This window comes from Anomaloglossus baeobatrachus, chromosome 10 (genome assembly GCF_048569485.1).
Source record: "Anomaloglossus baeobatrachus isolate aAnoBae1 chromosome 10, aAnoBae1.hap1, whole genome shotgun sequence".
NCBI classification, from domain to species: domain Eukaryota; kingdom Metazoa; phylum Chordata; class Amphibia; order Anura; family Aromobatidae; genus Anomaloglossus; species Anomaloglossus baeobatrachus.
Genome location: NC_134362.1, coordinates 161829290 through 161852441, shown reverse-complemented (window position 1 = coordinate 161852441; position 23152 = coordinate 161829290). Strand labels below are relative to the sequence as shown.

The 23152-nt window shown below is 42.5% G+C and overlaps 1 protein-coding gene across 1 annotated transcript in view; it reads right to left on the bottom strand.

The window, feature by feature from the left end:
• Positions 1-595: 595 nt before the first annotated feature.
• The window catches only part of FTO (FTO alpha-ketoglutarate dependent dioxygenase), a 406381-nt gene continuing 383824 nt past the window's right edge, over positions 596-23152 (bottom strand). The window contains exon 9 of the mRNA XM_075325765.1: positions 596-2658. Within this exon, the coding sequence (XP_075181880.1) occupies positions 2505-2658 (154 nt within the window). The 3' untranslated portion in view covers positions 596-2504. The remainder of the gene's footprint in view (positions 2659-23152) is intronic.

Genomic DNA, 23152 nt, shown 5'->3' with positions numbered 1-23152 from the left:
AAGGCTTAGCACTGTTTAGAACATATCACTAAAAAATCTATTTTAGGTACAACAATTATGTCACAAGTTGTGTACTTTGATACCAAAGTGAATTTTCAGTCCAGAATTATTGTTTAGTGCATCCATCGTACTTAGTGGTAAAAATTAGAAAGCAAATAAGCCTTCCGATAAAAAAAACTATATTTCTAAGGATGCTATTGACATCAGTTTTTGACTAAATGTTGGTAACAACTCATCCAATCCACACAGGCAAAGAACTCAAATCAAAGATGTCCATAAATTAAGTTATGTGTACTAATGTGAAATGACACAGGGAAGTATTGAGCACACAATGAAAGAGGTGTAAAAAGCCATGGAAAGTCATGACAGCAGCTGAAATCTATCAGTAATTAGAAAGCAATACTGCCACTTAGGCCGGTGTCCCACTTGCGATTGCCTCGCATGTACCTCACGCAAGTTTCGCAGTGTATCACCCGTCACGGACTCACACTCTACTCACAGGAGCGGGTCGGCTGCATAGAGATGCATGCAACCGACCCGCTCCTGTGAACAGAGTGTGAGTCCGTGATGGATGATGCATCGTGAAAATCGTGCGAGATACATGGGAGGTAATCGCAAGTAGAACACCGGCCTTAGTGAAAAATAATATCAGCTGGTTGAACTGAAAGCATATAAAAAGGTGTTTAATTACCAAGGAGCCACACAAGTAACATCTCATGATGGGTAAAACCAGTGAGCTGTCTCAAGACCTTCACAACCTTATTGTTGCAAAACATACTGATGACATTGGTTACAGAAGAATTTCTAAACTACTGAAGGTTCCACTGAGTATTGTTGGGGCCATAATCGCAAAGTACAAAGAACATAATTTCACCATTATCCAGCCACGATCAGATGCTCCTTACAAGAATTCAAACAGAGGAGTGTCAAGGATTATCACAAGATTTCTCAGAGAGCCAAGAACCACCTGTGGAGAGCTAGAGAAAGACCTGGAATCATCAGGCACAATTATTTCAAAGAAAACAAGTAATACACACACCTTCAATAGTCTGTATCACTCACAATGCAAGACTATTGCTGAACAAAAACAACGTTCAAGCAAGTTTAAAGTTTGTGCAACAACACTTGGACAAGCCTGTGAAATACTGGGAAAATATAGTCTTGTCAGAGGAGACCAAAATGTTTGGAGGCCAAAATGCACTGCACGTGACCCTAAAAACACCACCAACAGTGACGTTTGGAGGTGAGAGCATCATGGTATGGGGCGGTTTTTCAGGATACGGCACTGGCAAACTTCATCTAACCGAAAAAAGGATAAATGGACAAATGTACCCAGACATTCTTGATAAAATTCTGTTGCCATCTACCAGGATGATGTAGATGACATGAGGGTGGACATTTCTGCAAGAAAATGATCTGAAATATACAGCCAAGAAAATACTCAATTGGTTTCAGACAAAGAAAATAAAGTTGCTAGAATGGCTGAGCCGATCAACAAACCTGAATCCAGGAGAAAATGTATGGAAGGAACTAATGCTTGGAGTTCATAGAAGGAGCCCACGGGACCTCCATCATTTGAAGAGTGTGTGTAAGAATGGGCCAAATTCACACCTGAGCAATACAGGCAACTTATTTCTCGATACAGGAGGCTTCTTGAAGCTTCATCACCAACAGAGGCTTTTGTACAAAGTATTAAACAAATTTCAGTAAATGTGTTCAATACTTTTTCCCTGTGTCATTTCTCATTATTATACGCTAACTTTATGGACATCTATGGTTTAATTTCTTCGCCTGTGTGGATTGCATGGGTTGTTACCGCCATCTGTTGAGAAATTCATGTCAATAGGACCTTTAAAAATATATTTACTTAGAAAATTAGTGACGTGTTTAATACTTATTTCACCAGCTGTAAGTAGTCCTTATGGTTGCTTACCACAGAGCCATAGGTACGCTTACCGATACAAGGTGCTCTGTAAGGTACTCCCTTAGGTAACATTTTTTTTTGTTAGCTGTAATACTCTCACAATACAGCATTTATTAAAATGGCACAAATTCTTCAATTTATTGGAAATCAAAAGCATAAAAAAGGTAAAACAGGACACCGTAGAAAACTACGATTTTACATATTGTATAAAATACTTATGTGTATGAGTTCTTTTGCAGATTTTATGTCCAAAATGTTTTGTTTTTTTCTTTAATTAGAATGTTCAATAATTGAAATATAAAAGGTTTTTCCAACATCAAAAATGTGTGGGTTATCTGTAGGATAGGTTATTAATGCATCAGACCTAATCTGAATGTAGATCCGCTTGTACGGAGGAGCCACGTGTGTGAGGTCCTTTATTCTGGGGCCCCCATTACTCAAACATCTTGCAAATATCAATCCATTCTAGCACTGGAATAAAATCTCATTTATTGGCACTAGCCATTGTAGTATGCACCACACATTACTGGTAGGTAGGCCCATTGTGTGTTCCTCCGAGAAGCAAATCCAGATCTCTTCCTCATCCTTGGTCCTCTTCCATTAGATTTTCCAATTTTGTCAAAATTTGGCTGAGATCAAAAGGCATAGGCATTGACATGTCATCCTCTTCCCAATAAGGGTAGCAGTGAGGCCTCTGGTCCACAGGCAAAGACTTCGCTAAAATGCATCTACACCTAAAATGTAAGAAATACATAAGATCAAACATATTGTCTATCAATGCTTTATGGACAATGTCCTAAAAATGCTCGATCCTTAACATTAAACTAATATTAATTGCTTTCATTAACCAAGAATCAGCAAAATCATGCCCTCATCCTCTCCCGCCTCGACTACAGCAACCTCCTTTTCTATTTCCTGATGACGCTTTGTTTGAGATGCTGGGATAATCAAAACGTCATAAGGAGGAAGAGGCTGCGGTCACTTCCACAGTGCCTGCCCCTCAATGAAAGGAAGCGTCATCAGTCACACTTGTTTCAGGGGCTGTGCTGTCACTGCTGTGTCCCAAAGTGTCTTCCTAGTCATGTGTCTCAATCCCCCCCTCCCCCCCCATGTGCTGTATTCCCCCCAGTGAACTCTCTTGGACTCTTGTCAGCTCATGAATAGTAATAGGCACACTAATTAGTAATAAATACATGTGTGGTCAATACAAATACTGGCACATGACTTATTCCTTCTAAAGACAATTCTAAGGACCAGGGGACATACACTGAGTGTTATAAAGGGGATTCCGGTAGCTAAATAGGAAAGGGTTCTTTACAGTTAGAGCAGTCAGACTGTGGAATGCCGACCAGAAGAGGTAGTAATGGCTGATACTATAACAGCTATTAAAAAAGGGCTGGATGATTTCCTCAGTACATAACATAGTTGGATATAAATGATTTAGTGACAAAATGTATAATTGGTGGAGGAAGGTTGAACTAGATGGACCTAGGGCTTTTTTCAACCATTGTAACTGAGGTGGTGCAGGAGATCAGCACTGCCTTGCAGGCGATGTCACTGCTCTCTGCCGGGGATAACGACACCACTCTGCTGCCGGCTTATTACTATTCATGAGCCGACAACAGTCCAGATCCTGGACTCATCATACATAGAACAGAGGGAGATACTGCACAAAGAATTCAGTGCATAAGGGGGAGACGAAGCATGGGGGAATAGGGATTGAGACACTGTACTAGGAATACACTCAGGAACACAGCAGTAACCGCACCGCCCCTGAAACAAGCATCACTGATGGTGCTTAGTTTCAGGGAGGGGCAGAGGCTCTGGAAGTGATCGCAGTGCATGCACTGGGGTACTCAAACCGATCGTCATCAGACAGGAAATAAAAAAAAAAAACACAGCAGCTGTTAGATAGTGTAGCTAGGGAATTATTAATGCAAGTATATTACAAATTAGCTTAGATTATCGGACTAAATAGATAGGAGAAAAATGCTTTGCTTTTGGACCATCCCTTTAAGTTCCCATGATGCATTTTTGATGCTGTATAATTTTGCTCTGCAAAAAAAACAGTGTCTTACAGTTTTGGCAAAGAAAATGGGATTTTCTGCATCTAAAGCAAATCTATGGAAAAAATCCACATATAAAACTAAGGCGGGCTTTGCACGCTGCGACATCGGTAACAATGTGTTACCGATGCTGCAGCGATAGTCCCGCCCCCGTCGCACGTGCAATATCTAGTGAAAGCTGCCGTAGCGATTATTATCGCTACGGCAGTTTCACACGCACATACCTGCCGTGCGACGTCCCTCTGGCCGGCGACCCGCCTCCTTCCTAAGGGGGCGGGTCGTGCGGCGTCACAGCGACGTCACACGGCAGGCGGCCAATTGAAGTGGAGGGGCGGAGATGAGCAGGATGTAAACATCCCGCCCACCTCCGTCCTTCTCATTGCAGCCGGCGGCAGGTAAGGTGAAGTTCCTCGCTCCTGCGGCTTCATACACAGCGATGTGTGCTGCCGCAGGAATGAGGAACAACATCGCACCTGTCGCTCCACCGGCATTATGGAAATGTCGGAGGCTGCAGCAATGATACGATAACGACGTTTTTGCGCTCGTTCATCGTATCAAAAAGGATTTGCACGTTGCGATATCGACTGCGACGCCGGATGTGCGTCACTTTCGATTTGACCCCATCGACATCGCACGTGCAATGTCGCAACGTGCAAAGCCGCCCTAAGCGTATATATATATATATATATATATATATATATATATACACACATACATATATATATGCATATACGGTATATATTTTATTATGCTATATAAATATTTTTAATAATAGTAATAATACACAAAATATTATTTTATTAGTTATTAACCCCTCACCCCTCCGTTGATTTTCCATTTTTCATATTATATATATATATATATATATATATATATATACATACACACACAGTATATATATATAAATATACATATATATATATATACATACATATATATACATACATACATATATATACATACATACATATATATACTGTAGGGGTTATATATTATTACTATTATTAAATTATATTAAATGGTACATATATCATATTATTTTATAATAATATATTATGTAAATATTAATATATATGTATGAAATTATATTATATAAATATTTATTATTAAATTATCAAATTCTATAAACTATATTAAATTAAATAAATACACTGTATATGTATATATATATATATATATATATGTGTATATTACATTTTATACTATGTTATACTATATATTATATTGCTAATCTATTACATTATATATATATATATATATATATATACAGTGTATATATATATAATGTAATATAGTAGCAATATATATAGTATAACATAGTATATAATTTAATATATATATATATATATATGTATATATATATATATATAAAAGTGTATATATATATATATATATATATAATTTAATATAGTTTCTAGAATTTGATAATAATTTAATATTTATATATTAATTATATAATACATATATTAATATTGACATAATATAACAATAATAATAATCTATAATAATATGTATTTAGTATAATTTATATATAATTTAATAATAGTAATAATAGTAGTAATAATAATAGTAATAAAATAATATTTTTTTAACAAATGTAACAAAAAAAACCCTGATTTAAACAATAGTTTATTTTCCGATAACATATTCTCTTTAAACTAAACTTTTATTTAGAGTATGAGACTGGTGGAGCCAGTACGGATACATCCTTGACCTCAAGAAATATCAGTTTTGGATTGTTTGCTTCCATCCCTAGCAGGGCCAACCGTTCAGAGCACACGAATAAGCAATGGCATCCGAGAAGTCGCAGTATTAATATTATTGCTTTAATAGAAATAGTGACAAGCTATTAGTTTAATAGAGCGGGTTCTCATTTTCTTTCCATTCCCATCCCTCTTCGCTGGCGTGCTGCCCAGTCGCTGTACATCTGTTGTCTTTGTAGAAGATTATCCTGGCTCACTGTTGGCAAGACGGTCATACTATTTAGGGACTCTGACTAAGTAACACTATTAATAAAGACAGATTTTGTCCCGATTTTGCAAATTTTTACAATTTAAAATACTAACATAGGAAATGTTGTGACAAATGGTTTTCATTTAGTTTTTTTTGCCTTAAATTCCCCCCCCCCAAAGTACCCATTACTGCTGTAATAAGTAGAGAAGAATTTCCCAATAACAAACTGGTTACTCAAAGAGGTTTTTTTCACCTCTGGGGAGAATTTTTTTTCTCGTTCTCTAATGCATGTTTGTTTTTTTTTAAGCCAAAAATCGTTTTTGTAGTTGGGTCACATTAAAAATTTTGCATTTTTTGCCTTCTATATAGTGATGGGCGAACTCGGGACCGGTGGACTTAACCAGATTAAAAACAAATCTGGTTGATCCCTGATATCTGTACAGACAACAGTCCCCATATAAGACTATGGGGACCCAAATCACCTGCTTAAAATTGGTGGTAGAAGAGATATGGGAAATAAAGCAAGTGCTTTATACTTACAGAGTTTCTGGCGCGGCTGTAACTGCTCCCGTGGCAGCTCATTAATATTCACTGCTTCCCCCGCCCCCCTGGTGTCTGTGATTGGTTGCAGTCAGATGCTGTCATACAGGCTGGGGGCGCATCTTTCTGTAACCAATCACAGACGCCAGTACTGCCAGTGGGCAGGGAAAGCAGTGCATATGGATGAGCAATAATGAGCGACCAAGGAAGTGAAGGAGAAGCCAAGGAAGCAGTGTACAGCCGCGCCGGAGACTTGGTAAGTATAGCTTGCTTGCTTCATTTTTATTTCTTTATTTTTCCTGTTTTTTTTTTATATTTCTCCAAGTTGCTGGATCCGGATCATTAGCTGGAACTCCCTGACAATTACGGGCCCGGGTTTGTAACTCAGGTACGTTTGAAACTTTTACAGTCCGGGTCCACCCATCACTTTTATAGCCTCTGTGCTACATTTTGTATTGCTAACTGCAGAATGGGTAAAAGGGAACCGGGTCACCACATTTAGTGACTATAAGCTGCGGCCACCACCAGTGGGCCCTTATATACCGTATTCTAGCATGCTGTGTATAAGAGCCACGGCCGCTGTGTAGAACATAAAAATGACTTTTTAATACTCACCTAAACAGTTGGTGCAGTGCAGACTGGTCAGATGAGTATCTCCGTTCTCTGACACCTCCTCTTTCGTCCATCATTGTCCTCCTCCTTCTGAAGCCTGGGTGCATGACACGTCCTACGTCATGCACACTAGCCGGCATTGAGGTCCTGCGCAGGCACACTTTGATCTGCCCTGAGCAGAGCAGATCAAAGTATTGTAGTGCGCATGAGCGGGACCTCAATGTCGGCTATTGTGGATGACGTAGGACATGTCATGCATCCAGGCTTCAAAAGAAGGAGGACAAAGATGGTTGAAAGAGGAGGCACTGGATTCGGAGAACGGAGACACCCATTCGACCAGTCTGCACTGCTCCAACTGTTTAGATGAGTATTATAAAGTGATTTTTTACATTCTGCACAGAAGCCTGGGCTCTTATATACAGCATGTTAGAATGCTGGATATAACAGCCCACTGGTGGTGGCCACAGCTTATAGTCACCAAATCTGGTGACAGGTTCCATTTAACCAAAGGCCGCTTTACACGCAACGACATCACTAGCGAGATGTCGTTGGGGTCACGGAATTCGTGACGCACATCCGACCTCGTTAGCGACGTCGTTGCGTGTGAAACGTACGAACGACCGATAACGATCAAAATTACTTACCTAATCGTTGATCGTGGACACGTCGTTCCTTTCCCGACTATCGTTGCTGTTGCAGGACGCAGGTTGTTCGTCGTTCCTGCGGCAGCACACATCGCTATGTGTGACTCCGCAGGAACGAGGAACTACATCATACCTACGGCCACACGCAATGAGGAAGGAAGGAGGTGGGCGGGATGTTCGTCCCGCTCATCTCAGCCCCTCCGCTTCTATTGGGCGGCGCTTAGTGATGTCGCTGTGACGTCGCACGAACCGCCCCCCCTTAGAAAGGAGGCGGTTCGCCGGCCACAACGACGTCATTAGGCAGGTATGTGTGACGGGGACTAACGATGTTGTGCGCCATGGGCAGCGATTTGCCCGTGACGCACAACCGACGGGGGCGGGTACGCTCGCTAGCAATATCGGTAACGATATCGCAGCGTGTAAAGTGGGTTTTAGAGTTCATGAGTGAGTTCATTCTGATGATCCAATAGTGCAATTTCGTACTCTTTTGTTTCTCTTTTTTTTGGGTGGCTTACACTTGATTTATTATCGCAGACCGCGTCAAAGTAAAAAGTACAGAGAAGCGAAGAGCCCGCAAAAGCCAAACAGTGCAAACATTTTTTACCAAACGAATTGCAAAAATGATTTTTAGGCTCAAATACATACTGTCTGTCCATGGTGCACTGCCAATAAGACTCCCCTTAACACTAGAAGTCCCAGAAATTTCGACCTCCCCCCTGAAGTCCCGAAAGAGGGTCAAATGACCCTTAGACTATCTTTTTTATTTAGAACCAAAACAAAATGTTAATTTGAAATTTTTATCTTGCAGATGAGGAGACTCCTCCTCTACCAAAAAAAAAGAGCTCGGTTGGCGAGTGAGCCGACAGAGACCGCAAATCCTTCAGGTCATTCGACCCTTCTCTGGGTTCCAAAAGTAGAAATGTTAAATGACCCCTCTCTGGGACTTCTAGTGTTAAAGGGGTTCAAGGAAGCCTATGTTATATTGGCAGAACATGCCATAAAGTCCAAAAAGATGTTCGCCCCTCTACTTGGACCACTGGCGGACACAGACAGAAAAAAGCCCTTGTGCAAGAACAATATATGGGCCCTTTTCATTCCAGTAACTCACCAAAATTCACAATTCCACCTGTTTTGGAAGTAGAAATGGGCCCCTTTACCTCCTGGACTCCCAGGCTGCACCAATAATATGTCCACCCCTGACTTGGATCCAAATCTATTTCATGAATAAAACCATGTTGAACGTTGCCAGGAATGAAGAGGTGTCTCCATTAATTTCTATGGAAGTTCTAAAAATTGTACAGTGCGGTTGATTGGCAATTTTCAATGCCCCCATAGAAATGGAGAGGGAAGTGCACATAGACATCTTTCCTTTCCTAACAGTATGTGTTGGAGACTCGTTCCTACTGGTGGGACACAAATCTATTGAACATTTATGGCATATCCCGTCAATGACCCAAAAATGTCCCAACTTCTTTAAGAAAAGGTAGTCCCCCAAAAAATAACCTGTCTTGGTCATAAAATCATACCTTCTATGGATCATCAGCCTACAGCAGCACTTACTGCTGTTCCAAAAAATACAGCCAAGTCGAGAAATTTTGGAGACACAACTTGGTAATCTAAACACAGGCAATGTTTTTAATATGAAAGCCGCCAAGTTGATCACTGGCAACTAAGACCCAAGACCAAACAATTGGGGAAAATCCAGCCAAATATACATGTCATACATTGACAACTCAAATCCACCAGAAGGCTCTCCATTCCAGCTCATGATGGGCATCTGGCTCAATCTCTACCCAGTGAGATAACTTCTATTTTCCCATTGCTACTTTCCGCCTAATTTCCAACTACATTACCAAGACAATTATTCCAGCAAAGCAAAACTGCACCAAGAGCCTTAACAATTTTTTTGAGGAATGAAGGATGGTTAGTTGTACAGTTGTTGTAGTGCGCTTTCAGTCAAAGATGATGCTGTGCATTACTCCAAAAAAGTCTTCGGTCAACGCGTTTCGAAGCTCCCTTGCTTTGTCATCAGGAAAAGAAAAACACAGCTTTGAAATGTGTTGAAGTATACCACATATTTTGGAATAATGCATAGTATCATCTTTGACCGGCAGCAGAGTACAAATGTAGGAGGTGGTCGAGCCCCACAATTCAAAGTGTATGATTATGTAGAGTACAATGTGTTATGCTTATTACTAAATGTGTATGTTGATATTTTCTGCTGCTAGATGGGGGCAGGTTCCAGATACAGTAGAGTGGGACTGTTACCAAAAGCACTACCTAGTGGTTGGGGTGAGATAGAAGCAGGATGAAAAGACAGGGTTAATGGGGTAGTGACAGATGCGTTAAGAGGATGGTTGTGAGGTCTCGAGAGGAGCTAATCTACAATAGGATTTAAGTGTGAGAAGATGTGGCATCGGTGCTAGGACCAATCAGGGAACCCTGAGCTAACCTCGAGAGGTCCAGAACCTATAGCTCACCCTGGCAAGCTTAGACAGTTGTCTGGCTAGAGAGACACAGGGGTCTAGAATTTGACAAAGGTGAACAGAGTCATGGGGAAGGGGAAGGAGACATAGATCCCGGAGCTTGAGGACGAGAGCCAAGATCACAGAGGGAGACAGGTAGTACCCAACACTAAGAGGAAAGAAGCAAAGTAAGGCCATGTCTGTCATAACGGTGTGAAGAATAAGGTGAATGGTCTGGTTGGCATGTGTTACTGACTGTCTATGACGAGGACTGCCAAGGGGTGATGGACACCAGCCTGAAGAAATTAGTAAGTGTTGTGCACCCCACCCGAAGTCCCATAAACACCCAGATTTTCCTTAGCGAAAGACTGCAGCCCCCGTGTGGCCCGGGGCACGCACCTTCCTTCACAACCACTAATTGTCCTTCTTTCCTACTTATCTGGTCTTTGAGCTTGAGGACCGAGGTGAGCATATATGATTATCTTCTTCACATTTTTTCTTGGATAAAACCGTGGTTTCTCCCTCATAGCATTACCAATTTTTTTAGGGAATATGGTCTCTTACAGCTGCAATGTGTGATCCTATGTAATTCTTTGAATTTGTGAACGTCCTCTACTTTTATTCCGATTGCTTTGTTAATTTTCTCATTAGGTCTCATTAGTCATGTGATATTAAACACATCACATTACATAAAACATACATCAGTATTTGGAGTACATGGATACAAAAAAAACCCTTTTGCTTCTTTAACTTAATGTAAAAAAAAAAATAATGAATTGTCGCTAATGGTGTCTCCCCCTTGGGATTTATAAATGGACTTATAACATGACTTCTGGCACCTCCTGAGCCGGTGTCACGGAGTTCTTTATTGTCTCCTCGAGGTCTTCTACACTCACATGGTCGTACATAACGCGCCTGCCGCGGAATCACCGTATAACATTCTCATATATCTGCTGCGTTCACCATTCGGCTTGAGATAATAGCATCTGTTAACATGCACTAAGTACTATCACAGAGCACATCACTTCATAAATAATAAGATTAGCCGACCTGAAGGCCCCCGCAGAAAGAGTAATGAGTGTAAATGTTTCTCATTAGTTATTTAAAGAGAGGGGATTAAAGGGACGGGCAGTGGGTAACCGGCGATGGGCCTTCTGGCGTGAAAGCTCTAACACTTGTACGGGAGAGAGATTTGGGGAGCGTGAGACGCTCTTAACTTCTTCCCTGCCAATCGGTTATTGGATGAATTTTATATTTCGCAGATAGATTCATATGCCCATAATGGCCACAAAAAGCAGCCATAAAATATCACAAATTAAAGACTTTATAGGTGATATAGACAACACACAGTCCATGATCGGCATTCTAATGATTTACGCAATTTGGCAATCTACGCAACTGGATAAAGGATATTGAGTGTGCATTGGTCTTGCTTTGATTCATGGTCTTTACCACCTCACTTTTGACCAACACGGCGTATAGTTAGATGAGCTCTAAATATATTTTTTATATTTTTTTTTCAAGATTGATTACATTCTATGCTGTATTTTTCAAGGGATTGTCCACTACTAGGACAATACCTTCTGATTCCCCGTTTCCCCCAGGTAAAATTAAAAAGACAATACTCACCTCCTGTACCAGCTCCCTTCCAGTGGTGTCCCGCCTCACGGTGTCGGGGCTCACGTGGGGTTGTTATGTCAAGCGAGCCCCCCATCCAATCAGCACCAGCTTCTATCTTCTCGCCTTTGGACCAAACAAGTTAATCAACAGGAAGTGAGCGCTGCAATTGCACTCACTCCCTGTTGATGGTTTGCTTGTTCTGAAGGCTGGGAGAGGAGCAGGTGCTGATTGAAATCAGGGCTCGCATAACATCACAACTCCGCGTGACTTCCTGGCTGGACGATTTCTTTAATAACGGATATAGTTTACTTATACTGGCCTGGTGAGGTGTTGCGATCCAAACTTACTGGTGGTTGTTGTGCATTATTGCTCTAAGCATTTGTGGTGTTAACCCTTGTTGTCTTTTTGTTGCTACCTTCCTGCTCTTGCTTTTCTCCTTAGTCTTTTGCTATTTGTTCCTGTGAGTTTGAAGTGAGTCTAAGCTTTGGTTTTCCAGCCAGTTATGGCTGTCTGATTTATCATCACACTCCTGTCTCTTGCTTCGGTGGATGGGATGGGGGGTTTACAGATTAGATATGGTCAGGAAAATAGCCAGGCACGGTGGCTCAGGTATCTCCACAAGTAAGGGTAACTCTGAGTTTAGGGATAGTCTAGGTTCTCCATGTTCCTCGCTATCCTGCAGTCACATTGTGACAGTCACCTCCTCCTCCCTCCTGCACAGATCACAAAGCATGCCTAGAAACCAGTGGTGTAACTTGAAACTCATAGACCCAAATTCAAAATCTCCCCATTGCTCATGGTTCTTCAACAGTCCAGCCAGGAGCTGTGGGGGAGTGAACGTGATTGGCTCCCCCACAACATGTGATAAAAGAGACTATCAAGCAGCCCATTAGAGATTAACTCATGCTAGCCTCCTTAAGTCTGTGGGTCGACACCGGCATATCCTTGGGCTGATCAGAGACCTTAGAGAAATTAACAGGCAGAGTTTCCACAGATCCTGATGGTGCCATGAAAGTTGGCGATGAATACAAAAATCTCCTTTGTGACAGTGATATGTGATTATCACCTTTTGTGAATGGTGGATCCTGTGTTATCTATATAGAATGGTCAACTGTTTATAATGCGATGATACGATGTGATACAACAGCCTGTAACTGGGCTTAGTGACCAGAGTGATTTCACAATGTATAAATATAGATAGCAATATGAAAAAAATCCGAAATGTCTTGAGCACTAGGTCATTTTCCAATATCACATTGCCTTTAATATGGGCAACATTGATATAAATCACCCTAATAAAAAAATGTTCATTAGATTTCCTTAACCCCTTAAAGGGAATCTGTCAGCAGGTTTTTGCTATGTTATTGGAGAGAAGCATGATGTAGGGGCCTAGAGCCTGTTTGCAGTGATGTGTCGCTTAAAGGGAAACTGTCAGGTGCAATGTGCACCCAGGACCACGAGCAGTGCTGGGTGTATATTGCTAATCTCTGCCGAACCGTCCCTGTATCTAGTAGCATAGATAAAGAGATCTTTAGAAAAAGTATTTATAAAGATCCTTTATCGTATGCTAATGAGCGCTGGGACTAGTCCCCTGGGCGTTAGTTCCCTGGCCAGTCTCCCTCATTAGCATGTTAGTACGCCTCTGTGGGTGTGCTAACATGCTAATGAATGTGCAGCGTCAGAGGATGATCTCACTCTCCTCTCCGCAGATATCGCTGTCCGACGCTGGATTTTGGCTCAGTGTGCATGACCCCGGACTTTCGGTCATGTGCACTATGAAGCCGGGTGTACACGTCCTGGCTTCAAACTCATGTAGTGCGCATGATCGGAAGTCCGGGATAATGTGCACTGAGCCGAAATCAGGACTCAGATGCGAAGGCAGCGGAGAGGTGAGTGATATCATCTTCTGACGCTGTGCATTTATTCAGGGCTGTGGAGTCGGTAAACCAAACCTTCGACTCAGACTCCTCAATTTCTCTTGCACCGACTCCACGACTCCGACTCCTACATATATTGCTTATAGTTAGGTGAAAAATGTATTGTAGTACATGAACATGTGTATGTGAACATCAGACACTTAATAATTTTTATGATACAATAATCAAGATATTTGGATAGAACATAAAATATATTTATTGGATACAACTTTAGAACACAAAAAGCTGTAATAAATTGTAAATATGTAATACACTGTGTAATATACAGTAGATTACATATATGTATATATATATATACATATATATATATATATATATATATATATATATTACATATTGTATTACATATTTACAATTTATTAGTTTTTTGTGTTCTAGAGTTGTATCCAATAAATATATTTTATGTTCTATCTAAATATCTTGATTATTGTATCATAAAAATAATTAAATGTCTAATGTTCACATTGTACAATAAATTTTTCACTTAAATATAAGCATTATACTAAATGTTATTATTTAGTAAAATATTTAGCATATTCTGCATTGCACTACTGTTCCCAATTTATTATATATTTTAGGAGTCGGTGTATTTTATACCGACTCCGACTCCACCAAAATGAGCTCCGACTCCACGACTCCGACTCCACAGCCCTGCATTCATTAGCATGTTAGCATGCCCGCAGGAGTGTACTACCGTGTTTTTCCAAAAATAAGACCTCCCCCAAAAATAAGCCCTAGCAGGGATTTTCAGCATTTTCGGAGAAAGGCTTAAATATAAGCCCTCCCCCGAAAATAAGCCCTTGTCCCGGATCAGTAATGAAGTGTCCATGCAGCTAAAAAAGATACAGATACTGCAGGACACTTCATTATACACAGCGGCACCCAGCAATTACACTCACCGACACTGAGTGGCAGGACCTGCAGTGATCACACACCCGCACACATCAGCTCTCACACACACACAATCAGATCACACACACCAGATCTCACACACAAACATCGGATCACAGGCATACATCAAATCACACACACATACACAAACATCGGATCGCACACACATCGGATCGCACACACATCGGATCGCATACACACCTCATCCGGTGACACCGATCTCTTCTCGCCGGGAGCAGCCGGTGCAGCGCGACGAACAGGACCTGCGTAGGACACGTGACTTGCTCTCATTCTCTGCTGCCGTAAGTGCTGGATGTGATGTGATGTGATGTGTGTGTGTGTGTGTGTGTCTGCGATCGGCTGTGTGTATCTGTGATCGGCTGTGTGTATCTGTGATCGGCTGTGTGTATCTGTGATCGGCTGTGTGTGTCTGTGATCGGCTGTGCGTGCCTGTGATCGGCTGTGTGTGTCTGTGATCGGCTGTGTGTATCTGTGATCGGCTGTGTGTATCTGTGATCGGCTGTGTGTATCTGTGATCGGCTGTGTGTATCTGTGATCAGCTGTGTGTCTCTGCGTTCGGATGTGTGTATCTGTGATCGGCTGTGTGTGTCTAGAATCGGATGTGTGTATCTGTGATCGGCTGTGTGTCTCTGCGTTCGGATGTGTGTATCTGTGATCGGCTGTGTGTGTCTGTGATCGGATGTGTGTATCTGTGATCGGCTGTGCGTGCCTGTGATCGGCTGTGTGTGTCTGTGATCGGCTGTGTGTATCTGTGATCGGCTGTGTGTGTCTGTGATCGGCTGTGCGTGCCTGTGATCGGCTGTGTGTGTCTGTGATCGGCTGTGTGTATCTGTGATGGCTGTGTGTGCCTGTGATCGGATGTGTGTATCTGTGATCGGCTGTGTGTCTCTGCGTTCGGATGTGTGTATCTGTGATCGGCTGTGTGTGTCTGTGATCGGCTGTGCGTGCCTGTGATCGGCTGTGTGTGCCTGTGATCGGCTGTGTGTGTCTGTGATCGGCTGTGTGTATCTGTGATCGGCTGTGTGTGTCTGTGATCGGCTGTGCGTGCCTGTGATCGGCTGTGTGTGTCTGTGATCGGCTGTGTGTATCTGTGATCGGCTGTGTGTATCTGTGATCGGCTGTGTGTATCTGTGATCGGCTGTGTGTCTCTGCGTTCGGATGTGTGTATCTGTGATGGCTGTGTGTGTCTGTGATCGGATGTGTGTATCTGTGATCGGCTGTGTGTATCTGTGATCGGCTGTGTGTATCTGTGATCGGCTGTGTGTCTCTGCGTTCGGATGTGTGTATCTGTGATGGCTGTGTGTGTCTGTGATCGGATGTGTGTATCTGTGATCGGCTGTGTGTCTCTGCGTTCGGATGTGTGTATCTGTGATGGCTGTGTGTGCCTGCGATTGGATGTGTGTATCTGTGATCGGCTGTGTGTGCCTGTGATCGGATGTGTGTATCTGTGATCCTATGTGTGTGCCTGCGATTGGATGTGTGTATCTGTGATCGGCTGTGTGTGCCTGTGATAGGATGTGTGTATCTGTGATGGCTGTGTGTGTCTGTGATCGGATGTGTGTATCTGTGATCGGCTGTGCGTGCCTGTGATCGGCTGTGTGTGTCTGTGATCGGCTGTGTGTATCTGTGATCGGCTGTGTGTGTCTGTGATCGGCTGTGCGTGCCTGTGATCGGCTGTGTGTGTCTGTGTGTATCTGTGATCGGCTGTGTGTATCTGTGATCGGCTGTGTGTATCTGTGATCGGCTGTGTGTCTCTGCGTTCGGATGTGTGTATCTGTGATCGGCTGTGTGTGTCTGTGATCGGATGTGTGTATCTGTGATCGGCTGTGTGTGTCTGTGATCGGATGTGTGTATCTGTGATCGGCTGTGTGTCTCTGCGTTCGGATGTGTGTATCTGTGATGGCTGTGTGTGCCTGCGATCGGATGTGTGTATCTGTGATCGGCTGTGTGTGCCTGTGATCGGATGTGTGTATCTGTGATCCTATGTGTGTGCCTGCGATTGGATGTGTGTATCTGTGATCGGCTGTGTGTGCCTGTGATAGGATGTGTGTATCTGTGATCGGCTGTGTGCCTGTGATCGGTTGTGTGTGATCTGCTGTGTATATCTGCGATCTGCTGTTTGTGTGTGCCTGTGATCTGCTGTGTATATCTGTGATCTGCTGTGTGTGTGTGTGTGATCTGCTGTGTGTGTGTGTGTGTCTGATCTGCTGTGTGTGTGATCTGCTGTGTGTATGTGTGTGATCTGCTGTGTGTGTGATCTGCTGTGTGTTTGTGTGTTATCTGCTGTGTGTGTATGGGATCTTCTGTGTGTGTCAGCTAGCAGCAGGGTAGGACTGCGTGCAGCACCGACCGGAGATCACAGGAGGACCTGGGAACCACGCAGACGTCCTGGTCTGGTGAGTATGAGTCTCCTGGGAAGTGGGGGGGGTCTGCTTTTTTGGGGGGTAAACTTACCCCCAACCGTGTTTCTCCAAGAATAAGACCTCCTCCAAAAATAAGCCCTTGTGCTTTTTTGGGGGGCAAAAAAAAATATAAGACAGTGTTTTATTTTTGGAAAAACATGGTAATATACTAAGGGGGCCAACTAGCCAGGGGAAGTAACGTCTTCACGACTAGTCGCTGACCTCAACAGCATATCATTTGCGATATTTAGAAATACTTTTTCTAAAGATCTCTTTATCTCCGCTAGTGTATACAGGGACGGTTAGGCAGGGATTAGCAATATGCACCCAGAACTGCTCGTGGTTCTGGGTACATATTGCACCTGATAGGTTCCCTTTAATAGGCGCTTTCAATAAAATCAGTGTTTTATCAGCAGGACATCATTAGAGGGCCAGATGTTTTGTGCTTCCTCATCCACTTGTTCTGTTTAACCCCGCCCCCACCACTGGCAGCTTTTTGTCAGTATACAGTGTACACAGAAAGTAGCCAATCAGTAGTATGTTATGCTATGGTATGTGAGCAGTCAATGTGGTGTCACTACTGTACCCAAAGCACAAAAAATTGAGCAATAGCGGAGTGCCGGCCCTGGAACCCGGGGAGGCCGAGTACCTGTTCTTTTCCACTTTTTGTTATAAATATAATTTTTGTATATTCCTCTAAATCTATGGAACAGATCTGAGTGAGTGACGACGTAGAGCCCTGCTCCACAATATGGGACGTCATCTATATTCTCAGACCCCGGATGTATTATTAGGGGGGGAAAAAACTACTTTAGCTAAAGTGAGTGTTAATTATAAGCCTGCAAGAGAGTCAATAAAAGGTTAATGTGAAGTCAGAGGATAAATTATTCCCCAGCATTGCCTCACTCCCCATTCTAAATGACCAACATTATACCTCCTGCTTTAATCAATAGATTTTACTGTAATGCTCTGAGCATTGATCTGGAAAACGCCAAGTGTTCTGGTGACGTGTTTCTCAGCGCCGTGGCAGAGCAGGGACTATATAACTCATCCCAAGCGCTTTCTCTTTTTTTGCATAGAGCGATACTTCTGACCAAAAAGGTTACACTTTAATTGTTGTACCATTTTGGTGAACATTATGTATATGAATCAGTAAACACAAATTCTGGGAAACAACTATTTAATGAGAAAGAGCGTTTCCCATAGACTGCAATTAATGATATTCATGCTTTCGTTAGGGTTTTTTTTTTAACTTGTAGTTTTTTTTGCAAACATTGAAATTGACCATCAAAATTTTTAAAGGGGTTGTTCATTTTTCTAAACGGATGCTTAGCCACTGAACCACGTTTTTGGCCATGTTGGAGAAAGACGAACGTTAGCAGAAAGTGTCCAAGAGTCTTGTTTCCCGTTGACATACAGATTCCGAGGACTCCAATGAAAACCCCAAATTACTGCCGGTAAGGAGAGATCCTCTGAACCACCAGAAAGTCTCCCTGCCAATATGGATTGCCGTGGAGGTACGGTGACTGCATTCTCTGTTTGGACTATCAGACATCTTGAGGTCCAACTTTAGAGAATTGTGCGTACCAAGACGATTGTGAACCACCAACCTGGGATGTTGGAGACTATCGACCATGGAGATTGACGGAGATCATGGGGGTTGTCTATGTTGTTACCTAGTGTTGTGTCTGCTCAGCACAACTGTAGTGGGTGAGTGAATTACTTTTATCTTTTCCTAAATTTTACTAATTATTCCAAACAGGTAGAGCTTCCTCTGTCTTTTTGTATTTACAAATTAGTGCTCGGCGTAGTGTGGACCAAGCTTTCGTGTATCATGCAGGGTTTATAGAAAGCCCAATGACCTCTCTTGGCACCACAATAGCAGTTAATGATGGTTTACCCCACATCTATTTAAAGGGAATTTGTTAGCAGGTTTTTGATACCTCATCTGACAGCAGCATAATGTAGGCAAGGAGATTCCGAATCTAATGGTGTATCACTTAGATTACTGGGTGCAGCCGGTCTGACATAGTCTGAATTTTTAGCTTTAGTCATGTAGCTGAGCCAAGAGAGCTGCCCCCGCCCACACCAGGCTCTCAAACAGAGGAGGGAGCGTGATGTAGGTAAGAAGATTCTGAATCCAGCAATGTATCCCTTAGATTACTGGGTGCAGCCGTTCTGACACAGTCTGAATTTTTAGCTTTAATCATGTAGCTGAGCCGAGAGAGCTGCCCCCGTCTACGCCAGGCTCTCGGTAGGCTCTCAATCAAAAGGAGGTAGCGTGATGGACGTAAGAAGATTCTGAATCCAGCAATGTATCACTTAGATTACTGGGTGCAGTCGTTCTGACACAGTCTGAAGTTTTAGCTTTAGTCATGCAGCTGAGCCCAGGAAGCTGTAATCGCCCACACCAGGCTCTCAATCAGAGGAAGGAAGCGTGCTGGACTGTCGTGCATGTGCCATTCTGAATCCAGCAATGAATCACTTAGATTACTGGGTGCAGTCGTTCTGACACAGTCTGAATTTTTAGCTTTAGTCATGCAGCTGAGCCCAGGGATCTGTATCTGCCCACACCAGGCTCTCAATCAGAGGAAGGAAGCGTGCTGGACTGTCGTGCATGTGCCAGCCAGATCTACCAATGATAATCACCAAGTGATAAAGCCTTTAGTTTAAGTAAACAACAGCACAGAGCCTGATCAGAGAGCCATAGCTGATTTTTTTTTTAACCCCTACAGCATGCTAGCTTCAGCTTACATAGCAAAAACCTGCTGATAGGAAGAACCTTTTATAGAGAATCTAAGAGATTTATGGCTAAATAAATGTGGGTTATCAAGAATAAGCCGACAGGAATGGAGTAGTCACCTTGCATATACTATTCTCTCCATTCATTTGTATGGGACTTCTCAACATTTTTAGAACTTCCACAAAACCAAAAGATGAGTAGCTCAAGCAGATCAAACCTGGTCTATCCTGGCAACACACAACTGGGCCCTATTTTTGAGAAAGGATGGGATCTCAGCAGTTGGACATATCAGACATATAATGTGGATATGCCACAAAAGTACCAGATAGAAAGATTCAAAGGGAATCTTTCAGTAGGATCAACCCTCCTAAGCCATCTATATGTGCATGTAGGTCATAAGAAGCTGAATAAAATGATACTTTGATATCAGTGATCTGATGTTTTATTCCAAAGAAATTCACATTTTTGTTATATGCAAATTTATATAGCTCATTTACATATTAAGAAAAACTTGGATTTCTCGTGAATAAGACATCAGATTGCAGATATCAAGGTATAATTTTTATTCAGCTTCCCAAGACCTACTTGCCAATAGAGATGGCTTTGGTGGGTTGATCCTACTGACAGAATCTCTTTAAATGTTTTTTAAAGTCACCTTTTATCTAAATTCCCGCTAATATATTTTGTTGTTGCAAGTAACATGAAGTGAACCTTTCTATGCCCCTTTTTTCCATAATGGCAGCTGATGATCTCTATACAGCTGACCATTGACCTTGGTCAGATGGTAGTCACCTGAAACCTGGACACCTGAGCACAGTGCAGAAATGTGTTAGTTCACTGTGTCAATCCTATAAAATGCTCCTGCCATGGTAATTTGGGTTCAAAAGCAGCATATAAGGTTCCTCTGCTGTCCACCGCACAAGGCTACACCTTACAATAGGATATACAGTTTCAAAGCAGACGAAAGTACCTTTGGTGGAAGGCTCCATACAAAGCTTCCATTATCTCCACAGCTGAACAATACAAACAAACGTTTCTTCGGAGCACGCTGTCTCATTTGTTCTGCCGAGTTGCCCTGCACTTTCATGTGGTCTCAAGGCAGAGACCTTTAGTAAAATCCGATAATGAACATATACCACTGCATAGGAGACGGTCTATTGACCTATTGACTGTGGCTACAACTCTGGAACTAAAAATCTTGCTATTTTAGGTCTTGTTTCCAAGGGAGGCAACACAAGATACTCTTGGAAGCAAATAAAAAAAAAATCTAAACATCGAGAGGAAAGATATTTCTTTCCACCAGGCTCAGGAGGACCTCTATCACCCTTTTGTTCAATAAAAAGGTATTATAAAAAAGATGGGCATCCAAGGACTGGATATAAATTTATCAACATTGATAATAGTGATGAGTGAGCAGGGTGCACGGGTATCACGGTACTCGGATGTGTCATTCATGAACGATCCAAAACAAAGACCCGGCTCCCTCCAGTGAATGATCGGAGCCGGCACCTCAATGAGAGCCGCTTACAATCTCCGAATGTCTCTTATTGGGGTTTCGGATGTGGTATGTTAAAAAACAAACACATCCACCCCCGGAAATGCTCTTTTTATGGCTGGCTTTATGTGGGCAGAAGCCGAACTGTCCAAAAGTTGACTTCCATTATACTCGTTACTTTAGTTGAGCTGGTCAGAGCTTCTGACCAGCTCGACTCGCGTAAAGAACTCTCGAGCATTTTAGTGCTCGCCCATCTGTATAGATAATACAAGATATGATCAGAGGCCAGACACATTAAGGGTTTGTACCCTAGTATGGAAATTATCCCCTATTTATGAAGCAGGGAATAATCTGATGGTCCAACTGCTGGGACCCCCACTAATCCCGAGAACAAGGCTCTGCAGTGCCGCATCTTAGTGGAGCGACAGTCAAGCATTTGGACCTCTGCTTCATTCTTTCCCTAGAAGACTGCTGGAGGTAGCTGTCACGGTTGTCTCCCTGATTTTTAGGGACTAGTGACAGGTTTAGGACTGGAGTCTCATATTTCCATCTGAGACTCTATATTGCAAATGAAGTTTCCTTTCTGTTGGTGCTTAATAAGTTAATGTCAGTTTTGTTGCCAGCAGCTCATTGCAGTGCATGTCAGCTGCAGTTGCCTTGTAGCTACGCCCCTTTAGGTTTAAGTTGTGGTGTTTCCCCAATCCTTGCTGATGACACAATCCATTTCTATTCTGGCCACCTTGGTGGAAGGTTCTGATGAGGAATTAACCCGAAGTTGGACTTCATCCGTTTTGTTGCTGTCTCCCCTGTTTGTCTTACCTACCCTTGTGTTGAATTAGAGCAGGGGAGGGGACTAGTGATCCTCACCTACCAGCCCACTAGCCAGGTTGTTTACAGGGTCCCTTAAGGACACAGGTATCAGACTCGGCGACAGGTTGAGAGAACCTGTATAGGGACTGGCTGGGAGAGTAGGGACAGCTGCAAGTGATTGAAGTAGGTGTCCCATCTATCCCTCTCACTGGCGCCAGGACCCACCTTTGCTATAGTGTCCCCGGTGTCCTCCTTTGTTTGTGGTGTGGTTTGTGGTGTTTTTTGTTGTGCGTCAAATACTCTTTCGTCTGAACACACTTGTCACATGTGTGTATTTGGACGACATCCACCTGGAATGTGACAGTAGCAAAGTACTGTGCTCAGCTATCACTGGCAGTATGATAATTGGTGGAGCGGAGGTGCACATTCTTGACCTCCGCCATTTTTTAGAAAAGGCTTTTCAGCAAGATGCTCTCAGGATCAGTGGGTGTCCCAGCGTCGGAACCAGCAGTCATCGGGAAGTTGTCCTTTATTTTAGAATAACTTGGTATTGGTATCCATATTTGGTACAACCCCTTTATAATACCGAAAAAAGGTCCGTGTAGAAAAAAACTGCAGCATCCACTACTTTGGTAGAATTTACAAACCAGACTAGTGCATGTAAATAGCAGATAGGACATGGAGCCGGCCACACCTGCCATTTGCGGACATTACTGGCCTGTATTTTACGACAGATGGCTGAAATCGGCCTTATATATATTACACATATATGACACATGACAAATCAAGTAATTATTTAGTTACATCTTTAATAAGGAAAAATAAATATGTTTGTCAGATTAATCTCAGGCTTCAGTGCACAAAGTAACAAGTGATTTCTTGAGCTATTAATCGATGGAGATTAATCTTTAAGATAACGGACAGCCGGTGGAGTTCAGCCTCTGATGGTATATAGCAGTATTCAGACCATAATCACAAATAAGAAGCTGGTTAACAAAGGAACAATAAGTTATAATGTAAAGAGACGCA